This window comes from Mauremys reevesii, linkage group 2 (assembly GCF_016161935.1).
Source record: "Mauremys reevesii isolate NIE-2019 linkage group 2, ASM1616193v1, whole genome shotgun sequence".
NCBI lineage: Eukaryota > Metazoa > Chordata > Testudines > Geoemydidae > Mauremys > Mauremys reevesii.
The window spans coordinates 93,074,831-93,088,985 of NC_052624.1; the positions used below are offsets into that span (position 1 = coordinate 93,074,831).

At 41.9% G+C, this 14,155-nt stretch overlaps 1 protein-coding gene across 10 annotated transcripts in view; it reads left to right on the forward strand.

Moving 5' to 3' along the window:
• SUGCT (succinyl-CoA:glutarate-CoA transferase) overlaps nucleotides 1-14,155 on the forward strand; it is a 658,579-nt gene that overhangs the window by 266,854 nt on the left and 377,570 nt on the right. Inside the window, exon 13 of one of the 10 annotated variants that reach the window (XM_039525905.1) lies at nucleotides 8,858-8,969. The exons of the other annotated variants lie outside the window; for them this stretch is intronic. Coding sequence (XP_039381839.1) covers nucleotides 8,858-8,923 — 66 coding nt within the window. The 3' untranslated portion in view covers nucleotides 8,924-8,969. Of the gene's footprint in view, nucleotides 1-8,857; nucleotides 8,970-14,155 lie in introns of those variants that run through there. 10 annotated transcript variants of the gene reach the window in all.

Below are 14,155 nucleotides of genomic sequence, written 5' to 3' on the forward strand. Positions count from 1 at the left end.
TCACACATTTTATAAAGTTGAATACATGACCCTTCCCCCTCCTCCCTTCCCGTTCCCATCATCATAATGATAGACCTAGTTGTGACAGGTACTTGTAGGGAGTTCACAGATTCTACAGTGCCATGCTTAGGGGACTAAATGCATTCTCCGCCTTTCACTACTAGGTCACACACCAAGAATTGAACGTTATAATTACCTCAAGGCCTTCTGATTCCTTATTGCATTTATCCAAAGTGTTTGTGTCTGGTATCTTTGGCAGTTGTTACAATTCTTGCACGTTTTCCTGCACATTTCTCATGATAAATCTCTTCTGTTTTCCTCTTGCTCTTCCTGTGCTGTCAGCACAAATCACCTTTGGAAAAAGAGCCACTATCTTGTTGTTCATGGTTGTATTTTAACAAGTGGGAGGCCACTAGTTGTTAAAATAAATGTGCTGTTATAGGCCCTGTTCAGGAAAGCATCCCTATTCAGCAACAGCACTTAGGCATATGCATAACTTCAGTGTGATTTTAAGCATGTGCTTAAGTGCTTTTCTGAATAGGGATGGATTTTTTTTTCCTGAATCAGGGCCATATTTTTGACATGCGTCAGTACAGAATCCATTGAAAAGGTGAGGTGTTCACCATACATTCCAGAAAGTGTGAAAACCAAAGAAGTGAATTTTTGGGGGTGAGAGTAACTTGTGTTGTATTAGGTCAGGGTGTGACCATCATAGGAATGTTTTTTACCATTGTATACAGTGCACAATGAGTAGATTCCGCTCATCAAAATCAAGTGCATTATTATGATTGTAACTATTATATAACAGCAAAAAGATTCCCTTTAGATCTGTCTGGTCATGGTGCATGGTGTGCTAGGTCAAATAGAGCTTAGCTTCTCATCTTCTGGGTAAATTGGAGCTTGGACTAAGTGAGTGGGGTGGACAGGAGGAGAGAAGAATTACCATTAGTCTCAGAAATACAATAATTTGGTTTTATAGGCATATCCTTGAAGCCCAGGGGACTGGTATTTTGGTTAGACAGTAGAATATCCATATCATATATAGACCTAGCCAACATGTACATTTTGAAAAGAACATAATTATATTGGAGTTCAAAGGCGTCTTTAAAAAAAAAAGATGAATGATCGGATTTTCAAAGGTGAAGAATGCACATAAATCCAGTCTTGAGGTCAATGGAAGCTGCCAGTGTTGGACACCTTTAAAAATCAGGCCAGAAGTGTTTAGTAAAGGTCTAATCAGGAAAGGTTAAAAGAGATGGACATATTCAGATAAAAGGTAACTTGAGTAAACACAAATGAACCTTCTCTCTCACCAGACATTTTGCCTCTATTGTGCAAATTTACTTCCAAAAACATCATTCTTTTTCTCAGTGTATTTCACCTAGTCCAAAATTCAGATTACACTTACTGAACGTATCACTTGACAGGAAGAGGGAGGAGGAGAAAGGGGCATCCTTATATAACAGTGCCTTTGGAGAAGACAGAATAATCCCAGCTAGTTGTGGAAGTAAAGGAGGACAAAGCATATCAGTAGCATTCTGTCACCTCTGAATTCAGTCTCTCGTTTTCATGTGATTCACACATAGATCCCAAATGTAAAGAAGTTGTCAAGGCACAAGATCATCCTTGCAAAAAATGCAGTTGCCATGAGAATCTGCTGTGAGGCTTTTGATCTAGAGGGGGGTAGGCTGGACATAGAAAGGAAGAAAAGGCCTTTTTTAACGTCACTGATCAATCAGACAGGGGTCTGATCCAAATCAAGTTCTCCAAATTAAAACACTTTTCTGTAAAATTGAAAAATTGTCACAAATGTTCAAAATATTGTCAACATGAAATCAAGACAAGATTATAATTCCCCTTAATGGAAGCTTTCAAGGGGAATTATAAAAGTAAATCACAGTGCTTTACTTATTCTCCATTATCTAAAGACTAGATAACCATCTCCTTTGCTACACTGCAACTTTCTATTATATGTTGGATTGAAGTCTGTAGTTTTAAAACTGGTTCCTGTCTAGTTTCGTTTCTTGATGTGTTGCAAGTCTAGTACTCTGGCAAAGGCTGGGACAATTTTTCGGTGAACTTGGGCATAGTTTCAGGCAAACCCGGGCAAACTTCCAAGCAAACTAGGTCAGATTGATGATTCTCAGTTTGAAACCATGCAAAGTTTCAGTGATTTAACATGGTCTCAACATGAAACTTGGCCGTTTCAGCTGGGTGTTTTTGCTTTGCATTTTTGGGTTTGCTCAAACCTGAAACTCAAAGCAAAATTCAAGGAATGCAAGATGCTGGGTGAAAAAAATTATAGCAAACCCCTGGGAATAAAAATAACCAGCTTTCACTCAGTTTCCCATTACACCTTATTATTTTGTAAGGAAAGTGCAGATGGTATATGGGTGAGCCAGGAATGTTGTTATCCAAACAAGAATTCCACCTTCTCCATCTCCTGTCCTGGAGTGAATGAAAGAGGAGCAGATTAAATGGCTGTGGAATGTTGTGACAGAATTTGTTACAATTTTCTGTCTATCCCTTCACATTGTCCACTTTCATAAGTAAGCCAGTGCCTAAACCAGCTGACAGGGCTGTTTTCTGTTGGACTGGAGTTGAGAACTGGCATTTGGCTAGTATATCACATGATGCTGCAATGAGACTCCTGTCCAGATGGAAATGTTCAATCCATTGTTCATCCATCATGGTCAGACTTCATCATGGAGGTTTGCCTGTTTCTTCTATTGTTTCCCTCGTGAGCATGGCTAAATGCTTCAAAGTGTAGCAAGATAATTAACGATAACCTAGAACTTCACTCTAATGTTCAGAACTACTGTCTATGCCAGGGGTGGCCAACCTGTGCCTCTGGAGCCACATGCGGCTCTTTAGAAGTTAATATGCGGCTCCTTGTATAGGCACCGACTCTGGGGCTGGAGCTACAGGCACCAACTTTCCAATGTGACCGGGGGTGCTCACTGCCCAACCCTGGCTCTGCCACAGGCCCTGCCCCAACTCCACCCCTTCTTGTGCCCTCCCCTGAGCTTGCTGTGCCCTTGCTCCTTCCACCCCCCCCCCCGAACCTCCTGCATGCCACAAAACAGCTGATTGGGAGGTTCAGGGAGAGAGGAGGAGGCACTGATCTGCAGGGCTGCTGGTGGGTGGGAGGCTCTGGGAACGGGAGAGGGGTCGGAGAGCTGATGGGGGGGGGCTGCTGACATATTACTGTGGCTCTTTGGCAATATACATTGGTAAATTCTGGCTCCTTCTCAGGCTCAGGTTGGCCCCCCGATCTATGCAACCTTTTCAATAGTCTCTTTTGAGAGGGAGGAGAGAGGAAGGAGAACATCTCATTCTCAGTAGGGTTGCCAGCCCTCCAGGATTGTGATGTGATGAAGTCCAACCAAAACTGGCAACCCTAATTCTCAGTCAGAGCCTAGCTACCCACTGAGTTTGCTTTCCATTACTTTTTTTTTGGTGGTCATTCCTGCTTTTCTTCCGCAGTCCAACGAAGTTGTTTTATTCACTGATGTCAGGAAACTGAAATTTCTTGGGAATGTTGATTTCAGCCCATCATTACCCCTTTGTGCCTAACTAAAATGAGTATAAATGAGGAATTTAAACCCCTGTATAGTCTTTTCTGTTGTTCTGTATCTGATGATTGTGTTTGTTCTTGTGCCTCTCCTTAGCAATATGAACAGATTAATAGTACACCCCCTTTTTATTGTGCCAGTTTGCCTGGATGATACTGACATCCTACAGATTAGGCATGGCTAGCAGTCTGAAAACATGGATTCTAATTCTGGAAGGCAAGTTTCTAGTTTTCACATGTGTTCTCAGGCCAAGGTAAACCTCAGAGTTTCCTCATCTTGCTAATATGTGTTAATACTACAGCTGCCTTGTCTAACCAGGATTTTACCTCAGGTTAGTTACTATTTGTTAGCTAACACAAGCTAAGAATACATCTTTGTTCCTGGCAAACACAAGACCCAGCCTGTAGTTTTCCCCATCTGTAGGATGGGGTTAATGTTAGTTACTTCATAATTCGATGATTTTTGTAAAGTGCTACATAAGTAGCAAGTATGATTAAGAACAGTCAGTGGTAGAGGGGAAAGAACCCAAGACCTCATGGTTCATGCTGAATGTGCCAGAACATCTGATTATTGTGGGTTCCACTATCCCCTTCTCATCCTCCTCTTGCAGCTCCTTTTTCAATATAATGAATTTTGGCAAGCAAATAGCATTTCCATTTTTATTAAATCTCCAGAAAGTGAAAAATATTTTGTTCAAAACTTCACTGAAAAATATCAGTCGATCAACATATTGCTCCAATTTTATGGAAGAGGCCCATGGTAGAGCACAGAACAGGAGTAGCATTCATGTATGATCACTTCTATTACATCCTATGCTAAGTTATAACTAGTGTGACATTTTAGAGCCAAGTTAAAGGTATAATCCTGTAAATAAAGGTTCATAATGGAAATGCTGAGAAATCCTAGAATCCAGTGGTGAACAATATTCATTTAATAATAAATCTATATGAGATATTTGTGTTGATGATTTCTGAGTAGCAGTAACAGCCAACTTTATGTAGACATGTAATGCCAAACATATCACTGCATAATTATGTAATGAACAGATATGGAACTACAGCAAGAAAATTCATGAAACTTACAGATGTATTGTCTGTACCAGAGAAGAGTAAGACTTCAGCATGTTATTTATAACTAATAGCTGACCATTTATAGAGTAGGCAAAAGCACAAATATTTTAAATGGTAAGATGGTGTGCTCTCCACTGTTTGTAGATATGGGGCGTAGAAAGCCTATGCAGTAATGATTTTCACCTTGTATTTTACTAATCCCAGAATGCCTTAAACCTCTAGGGTGAGATTTACCACATTTTCTTGTGTTTTAGGAAGAGGAGGTGAATGTACTGCTTTTGGGCACTTAATTAGTAGCAAAACTGCTGTTGGAATGCTTTGTAATATCAAATAGCAATCCAGCTGAAAGAGGAGGAAAAATTGCAGATAAACATGAATAAATAAGGAAGTGATTAGATTATATGAAAATTGTTTAGAGTCTGGCAGAATTTACTGTAATCTGCTAATGGCAGCAAATACAGTGTAATTGCTAATGCCAAACAAGGAGACTGGACATGTAAGGGAGGGAGTTTTCTGTGCTTGTTACCATTTATGATTTTCTAAAAGCTATCCATATGTGTCCACTTGGTCTGGACTCATAGGCAAGTTGGTCCCTGGCCAGATGCTCCATCTCTTTGAGCTAACACCTCTCTATAGAGCTCTAATGCTCCCCTGAAGAGCACTTTTTTTTAACTCTCCAATTTAGATTTGGCAGTTGAAGCATGATGGCAATTGAATGTTTTGAGAACCAGCAATAAATAAAGCTTTAAAACTTCCATTGTTTTGTCTCTCAGTTGCTCTGCTATGCAGTTGCATAAGCATCCGTAAGCTCAAGTAGTGGAAATCAGATTGGATTACATCTGCTAAGGTCACATATTGGTTAAAATTTCTTTCCACCCCCCTCTAAAGCTCCAGTTTATCCTCATTTGTATCATAAATAGAGAAATATAAAGGAGGGGTGCTCTGTTTTATGAAACAATGTCCAACAAGGAATTGGCTGAGTTAAGAATGTAAAGTTTGGCTAATCTGAGTAGCATATTTGTAATGAAACATGATTTCTCTTGTGTTTTTTCCTTATCCCTATAAATACTATGTAATCCTCTTCTCTTCCCCTACCCTGACAGCCTGTTGTTGTGTCTCTGCCTGCTAAGTGTCTGATCCAGCAAAGCATATAGTGCCTTTCAAGCCATGCAAGCCCTGGTAGACCCAGGGGATTGCGCTCTGTGGCCGGCCAGCCAATCCAGGTGAAAGGTCATCTTGCTGTGGAAGACAAGGCAAAGGAGGGCTTTGTGCTGGCAGCGTATTCTGCAACTGCTGAGAGTTGAGGAGGCAGTGAAGGGAGTTAATACAAAAGAGCCTCTTGCCTCCAGCACAGTTACACACACTCCATCGGTGCTCCATCAGTTCATCGGTGCTCCATCAGTTTACCTCTGCCTCCAATGCCAAACACTGAAATTGAAATGTCCATGGGATTTAGCAGTGCACCACTGGGCTGTGAATGGGGGAAGGTGGGTCTGGTCCACCTTGAAGGGCTGGGAATATTATAACATGCAAACAAACTCACCACCAACAAAACAATAATGTTGGTGTGTGGCGGAAAGGGAGTTCTGCCTTTCCTGACAATGAGGAGTGCTGCAGGGAACTGCCTCCCCCCATTACTATTGTGTGGTTTGGGAGTATTTTTCCTTTCTCCCGAGCTTTTGTGTGTGTGTGTGTGTGTGTGTTCCTTTCTCCCGAGCTTTTGTGTGTGTGTGTGTCTGTGTGTGTGTGTGTATATATTCATGCTGAAGCTCACTGCGGTTCCTCTGTTATCTGGCCTCCAAAACTGAGCCATCGGCCTGGAAGTTCCTGCTATCTTCTGGCTATGGTCTCTTTAAAAATGGTTCCCAGGTGACTGGCTGTCAGCCACCAACCAAATATAAAGGCTCACAGTTTTAAAGACTTTTATTTATTTTATCTTTTTGTGGGTGTAGGTCACACCCAGTACGTAGCTATCTAGACACCTCAAATTGCCCATGCATCTATTAGAGTTCACAAAACTGCAGGCACAAAAATGGAGGCCTAGTTAAAGCCTGCCTAGAAATCAGGTCATACAGCTGCCCTTGCAAAGTAGGAAGCATATCAAATTTGCAACTGCTAAGTAATCTAATCATTTTAAGGGAATATGCAGAATCTATTAGCTGCATCTCAGTGCAAAGGATTTAAAAAACCCCAAACTGCCCCAAACAAACAAAAAAGCACACCCTAAAAATAATTTGAAAATTATGTTTTATTAGATTCATACCCAGCATCAAAACGGAGAAGCGTATTTCAGGTTTCCTCTTCCTTGGTATGTGTTGTAATAATTGTTCATAACCCAAAGAATAACTCTTAAATATTAATATTTTATTATGATTACAAGTTTGGCTCCCTATCTAAAGTATTTGAACTAGCTAAATTTTGTGAAATTTCAAGCTCAGTTTTACACTGGTTTTCTTGTAAAGTTTCTGACCTTTCCTACTTTTGATTGAGCCATAGCAGCCATTCTTTTGGTATTCTGGGAATTCAATTTCTAGTCCTGGGTGGAAGCAAGAAACGTGGAGGTGTGAAAAACAAAATCCTCATACTATTTCTGAATCTCCAAAAATAGTTGGGATCAAGTTTGGGGTGAAAGTTTTTTCTTTAAGGAGTCTTAGATTCTGGTTCATTCTAAATATTGTTTGGAGTTAAGAGTACCGTGATATTGCCGGGAGATGCAAAATGCAAATTGACTCATAGGAGGAGAAAGTTGTGCTTGTGTAACTGAACTCTCCCAGAGATTCTGCCTGTGGAGGGCAGCTTTAAGTTGTGGTTGGGGCACCAAGAAGCCCACTTGGCAGAAGCTGTATAAGGGATGAGCTGAGATGGAGCATCCTCTGAGTGCCCTGCTGTGTTGCTTCCTTGTCCAAATTCTCCACTTTGGGCCTATGCTAGATAGTTGCCTACCCTTTGGTGGAGGAAGGTCACTGTTTTCATTGCACTATCTCTTATCCCTTTCTGCCAGCACAAACCCTGGAGCATTCAGAGCCCTTTATGCAGCTATATATTATATCATAGAATAAAAGTATATTCAATGATAAATACTGAAATTCATTTCTAAGGTATCAATAGTGCACCATGCTGCATGCTTTTCAGCTCAGTAACATTCTCTGTAAACATGTTTGTGTCAGATACAAACCTGTCCATAGTGATATGTGCCTTTCCCATCTGTAGGCCGGACTAGAACTTCAGTAACACTGCTAAGGGTGACTGAGAAAATCACATGAAAGCTGCAGCTAGTTTAGCATGGTGCATCTTGTTGCTGACAAAGACCCTTCAGTAAGGGCAAATAAAGATACTAGAGATGGGTGCGGTATAAGAACCTGGATAGACACCCTTAAGACATGGACTCAGTCTCATGTTCTGTATTTAAGAAATAAATGAAAGTGAGGAGACTATAAACATCCCTACTGTTGTTTTTTTAAAGACTTCCCCCTAATAATTCCCTATACTTTATATGTCCCATAAGATTCTCTTCTGCATGTGGGAGGAACTGAGTTAATGATCCAGTCCAGGACAAGCAATTAATTTTTTTTATTTGAGTGCTTATAGTTTCCTAAGATGGATGAATGGATGGTGGCTTCATTAAACAGAATAAGATGGTAAAAATGAAGAGAACTGTCCCCACTTTTTCCTCCAGAAAGCCCCTGTTTAACCCATTTGTACTCTACACACATAAATAATAAGTTATTCTTAGAATCCTAAGGCTGCTGGGTAAAAACTGCAAATCTTGATAGAATTAGTTATGATATACAGTCTGAGCAATGGAGTAGTACAGACTGAAAAGTGAAACATTTAAACAACCCGTTAGCCATTTTTCCCCCTTGAAGTCAGAACAAAAAGCTTTGTCAGTCATAAACAAAAATGTGTTAAGAATATTTTCACCATCTCAGATAGATTTTTAGTAGTTAACGGGGGCTTTCCTTTAACACATTATAGACTGAGGATATAAACATGCTCACTGCAGGGGATGGTCCATAAATTCGGAAGTGATGAGTTCTTTAGTCTCCACTCTGCAGTAGGCAGAGTCAGATGTTTTTGTTTGGCTAGGCTGACTTTCCTCACACTGCAGAGCCCCTTCAGAATTTTCTTTGCCTTCAAAGGTGTAGGAGACTCAGAGTCGGGTCCTCTGTAGACAGTCCCTAACCTGATTAATTTTTTCTTCTTTTTTCCTAGGTCTCTTTCGCCCCATCAGCTCTCCACTTTTTAGTGTGGGGTTACTGGCTTTTTAAGACTCATTAACATTTACCTCATGGAATGCTGGGCAATTGTGGGGACTGTTACCTAGCTCTTCTCCCAAATTAAGCCCCTGATGATGGCTGAAAAAGCAAAAGAGAAGGTTCTGTACCCTGTGCTCAGCTGGCTTGGCCAAGTGTATCAAAGGGGAAAAGTGTTCCTTTTGCTTCCCTAACCTTGGTGCAACTGTAGTTATAAAGCAGGCCTCTGGCCTGCGCCAATAGGATAGAGCAGCTGTAGATGAACAAGAGGCTCAGAAAGGCAAGGTGCTGAACCAAGCGCCTAGGACATCGGGAATTCAATCTGTGTCCACTGATATGGACTGGCACCATCGCTAGGTGTGCCACCCCAGGAGAGTCCTTGGGAGTTCCAGTCAGTAGAACTGGTGCAGGGGAAAGCCTCCAGGACTCTGTCCACCTTCTCTTCACCAGCTAAAGTCCCACAACAGGGGCTGTGCAAATTGCTGGGGACCTCCCCTCCCTGCCAGTGGGCAAGCGGTGGTCAGGACACTCCTGTATTCCTCAGGAGTCCTGAAAACTGCCAGCTTTCCAGAGACACCAGTTTCCTGTCAATGCCCCTCTTTCCTTTATATCAGGGTCATGGCGGACATTTTGGAGCCAGGATCCCATGTTTCACAGGTAACCATTTTATCCCAGGCTCCTGGCACTGCCTCCTCGGCAGCCATTTTATAGTCCCCACAGTGGCATCCAATGAAAAAAATTAGGAACAGGAGAAAATTACATAGAGGTCATTCCTCATCCACTTTTCCCTCCTCCTATCCAGAGCCCAAGCAGGGAAAAAAAAGTCCAAAAATGCAGGGACAGATTCCCAAGGAGTCACAAGAAAGAAAGCTTATCTGAAGAGTTATTCCCCTCTTTCTTCTCTTCCTCTGTCTATGATCTGATCAGACCCTGCAGAAAGACATAAGAGTAGAAAGCACAAGCATAGGCGTGCCCACTCAGATTCTTATTGCTCTGAATCTTTCTCTCTCTCCCCTGTTAGTCGTAGCCGTAAGTGGAGTAAGGGTCACAAGCATAGACATAAAGCAAACAAGTTCTCTAAGTCTAGACACTCCTCCTCCTCCTCCTCAGATCAGGGTAAACTTTCAGAATCTGAGGCAGAGGAAACCCAAAAAGATCCCCAGGAACTCTTGTTCCCTACACAGTTTTTTTTCAAATCTATTCAGAGAAAGGCAGTTACTTTCTTGGGTATCTCCCCTGAGCATTTGGCTATAAAGGATGAAAAGGGGAATGAGGAGGAGGTCAAGGAGTCGAAAATGCCAACAATATTTTCCAGCTGGCTCTAAACGTGACCCTTACAGTCTCATCCGGGGTGCCCAGTTTAGGACCACAAAGATGGAATGTGAAAGCCCAGTGGAGACAAAGCATCAGATCAAAAGAGACAAAAACTTCTATAATGTCCACCAATCAAAAGCATTGTTGGCTGCTTTACCTAAAATGGATGCAATCATGTCAAGAACACTAACCTCTTGGCTGAAGGGGACTGCCTTCCCAAGGATATCTCTGGCCAGAAAGGTGGAACCAGCCCTCTGCAGGGGCTATGAAATGGCTTCCGCATCCCTCAGAGCTTCAGCAATAGCCACTTTTTTTTGCCAGAACAGTATGGCTTATACTGAGTCCCTGCTCTCTGACATCCCTGAAAAGATAAAGCGAAGGGGTTTGGGGCCTCTTTAAAGACAATTTCCCTAATATGTCTTCTAGTTTCAGACTCTCGGTCAATGCTTTCAGATTCTCCCCAGATTGATGGCATCCAAAACAGTAGGTAAAAGACTTCTATGGCTACAGACATGGAAGGCAGATTTTTTCACAGTACAAGTTTCAGTAGCAAATCCAAACTTGAGAGAGAAATTTTTGGGGGAGCCAATATGAAAAGCTTCTTCCAAAGCATAGGACAAAGCCAAAAAGCCTCTCTTCACTGATAATGATCACAGAACTCTAAAGAGAGTTTTTAAGTCATCTTTACACCCTAGATGGTCCTTTCAGGGTTATGGAACCTCATATAGATATGATAGGACAGACAACAGATTCTTTAGGAATAGAAGGGGTAAAGTCAGGTCTAATAAACCAAGAGGTGACTGCTACTCCAGGAATGCCCCAGGAGCAATCAGTGACTGCCATCTTCCCTCCAGCATTTCCTGGGGGGGTACTCCTGTCTCTTTTTGTTCCCACCTGGTTTGTCACCACTATGAACAAATGGGTGAGAGATGACATTTCCAAGTCATTTCCAAGAATTCAAAAGGATCCCCCACTCTAAATTTCTCCCCTCTCCCTCAAGCCATACAAGAGGAAGGCTATATTCTGGCAAATCAATCACCTTTTCCAAATTGGGGTGATAGAGCCTGTTCCAGACCAGGAATGGTATCAGGGCTTATATTCCATACTTTTCCTGGTTCTGAAGAAATCAGGGTGGACAGGATGCTACTGGATTTAAAGACTCTCATCAAGTTCATCCACTTCCACAGGTTCAAAATGGAGACTGCTCACTCTGCCATAGTGTCTATCACCCAGGGGGATTCCCTAACCTCTGTGGACCTAAAGGAGGTGTTTTTCCATATTCCCATCCTTCCTGCCACAGATGGTACCTGAGGTTTGCATATGGCACTTGTCATATGCTGTACAAAGCCTTTGTTTTTGGCATTGCCACTGCTTCCAAGGTATTCACAAAGTTTCTGGGGGTTATAGTGGCATCCCTATGGCAAAAAGGGGAACACCTATACCCTTTTCTTGACAACATCCTGGTAAGAGACACCTCCCCAATGAAGACAGTCAGGGACACACAATTGACAATACACACCCTTCAGCAACATGGGTTTATAATCAATCTGGAAGAAAGCCAGCTTGTCCCTGCAGAGACAATAGAACACCTGGGGGTTTGGCTGGACACCATACTCCACAGGGCCTTCCTCTCCAGAGACAGTCAGGCACAGATTCTGGAGCAAGCATACAAGATCCTTCACAGTCCACACTCCCCTATGAAGGATTTACTTCACCTACTAGGCATGTTTGTTTCATGCATATACCTACTCCCAGGGGCAAAGTTTCATCTCAGGTGTCTGCAGTACTCTACCTGCTGAGCTTCCCCGCTCACATTCACAATTCCATCTCTCACACTAGAAGTCTTCCCTCCACTGTGAAAAGGTCCCTCAGATGGTGGTTCCAGCTGACAAGATTCACAGACAATATCCAATTGTCAGAACTTCAAAGAGACACCATAATGATGGATACCAGCTATGAAGGATGGGGAGCTCATATGACATGACACAGAGGAAAAGGTCAGTGGTTGCAAACGGAATCCCACTATGCTATAAAGTGTTTAGAACTGCAGGCAGTTCACCTGGCCCTTCAGGTATTCTTCCCTGCCTTGAAATCCACACACACACTTTTGTATTCACTGATAACACACTGCCATGGCATGCAGTGAAGGAATTACAAGCAAAAATCATGACCACCTTCAGGTGGGCCAAGAGAAACATTCTGTCAGTCTGAGCTGTGCATGCCAAAGGAAAATTGAATGCCACAGCAGATTGGCTCAACTGCAAAATGGCAGGCCGGCAGAAGTGGTGTTTCCACCAGAGGGAGTTCAACTGCATAGTCCAGATTTTTTGAAAACCAATGTGGGATCTCTTTGCATCAAGTTTCAATGCCAAAATGAACAACTTCTATATCAGGAGGAGAGATCATTGGGCCAAGAAAATCAACACCTTCGCCCAGGTATGGCCATGGGCTCTGCTATATGCACTCCCTCCTTTTCCCATAATAACATGCACCATCCAACTCATATGGATATAACTGGCTACAGTGACTCTGATTGCACCACACTGGCCAGGGGGCCCTGGTTTTCACACCTCATGGATTGTCTGTGGCCCTTTCACTACCACTGTGATCCACTCTGGATTTATCAACTCATGGCTGTCTATTCAATCGCAACGTGGGATCTCTGAACCTGACTGCCTGGTTATTGAAAGATCACATTAAAATGAAGTAGGATATTTCAGGGATGTGGTCACAACCCTACTGAAGTCCAAAAAGTGTCTCACCAATTCTCAGTATACAGTAATATGGATATTTGTTTCCTGGTATACATCAAAAGGTTACAGGCATGATCAGCTTTGGTCAAATTGGTCCTAGGATTCTTTTAAACACATCTGTCTATGGTCCATAGTACAACATGCTTAGAACTGGAGGACAAGCCAATTTTTTAAAAAAGGCTTCAGAGGTGATCCTTTCAATTAGCCACTTAGCCCAACTTCAATACCAGACAAATTGTTTGAATCTACAGTAAAAAACAGAATTATTAGACACATACATGAACATGATATGTTGGTGAAGAGTCAACACGGCTTTTGTAAAGGGAAATCATGCCTCACTGGTCTACTAGAATTCTTTGAGGGGAGTCAACAAGCATGTGGACAAGGGTGTTCCAGTGGATATAGCGTACTTACATATTCAGAAAGCCTTTGACAAGGTCCCTCTCCAAAGTCTATTAAGCAAGGTAGGCAGTCAAGAGATAAGAGAGACGGTCCTCTCATGGATCAGCAACAGGTTAAAAGACAGGAAACAAAGGGTAGGAATAAATAGTCACTTTTCACAGTGGAGAGATATAAATAGAAGAAACTGTACTGGGACCAGTGCTGTTCAACATATTCATAAATGGCCTGGAAAAAAAGGATAAACAATGAAGGAGCAAAGTTTGCAGATGATACAATATTACTCAAGATAGCTAAGTCCAAAGTTGACTGTGAAGAGTTACAAAGAGATCTCACAAAACTGAGTGACTGGGCAACAAAATGTTAGCTGAAATTCAATGTCGATAAATGCAAAGTAATTCACATTGGAAAACATTAATCCCATCTAGTCATACAAAATGATGGGTTCTAAATTAGCTGTTACCACTTAGGAAAAGAGATCTTGGAGCATTGAGGACAGTTCTCTGGAAACATCTGCTCAGTGTGCAGCGGCAGTCAAAAAAGATAAACATGTTAGGGACCATTAGGAAAGGGATAGATGATAAGACAGTAGAGACATGACGCCATTATACAAATCTATTGTACACCCATGCAATGAATACAGCATGCAGTTCTGGTAACCTTGTCTTAAAAAAGATACATTAGAATTGGAAAAAGTAGAGAGAAGGGCAATAAAAATGATTATGGTTGTGGAACAGCTTCCGTATGAGGAAAAGATTAAAAAGAGTGGGATTGTTCAGCTTAGAAAAGAG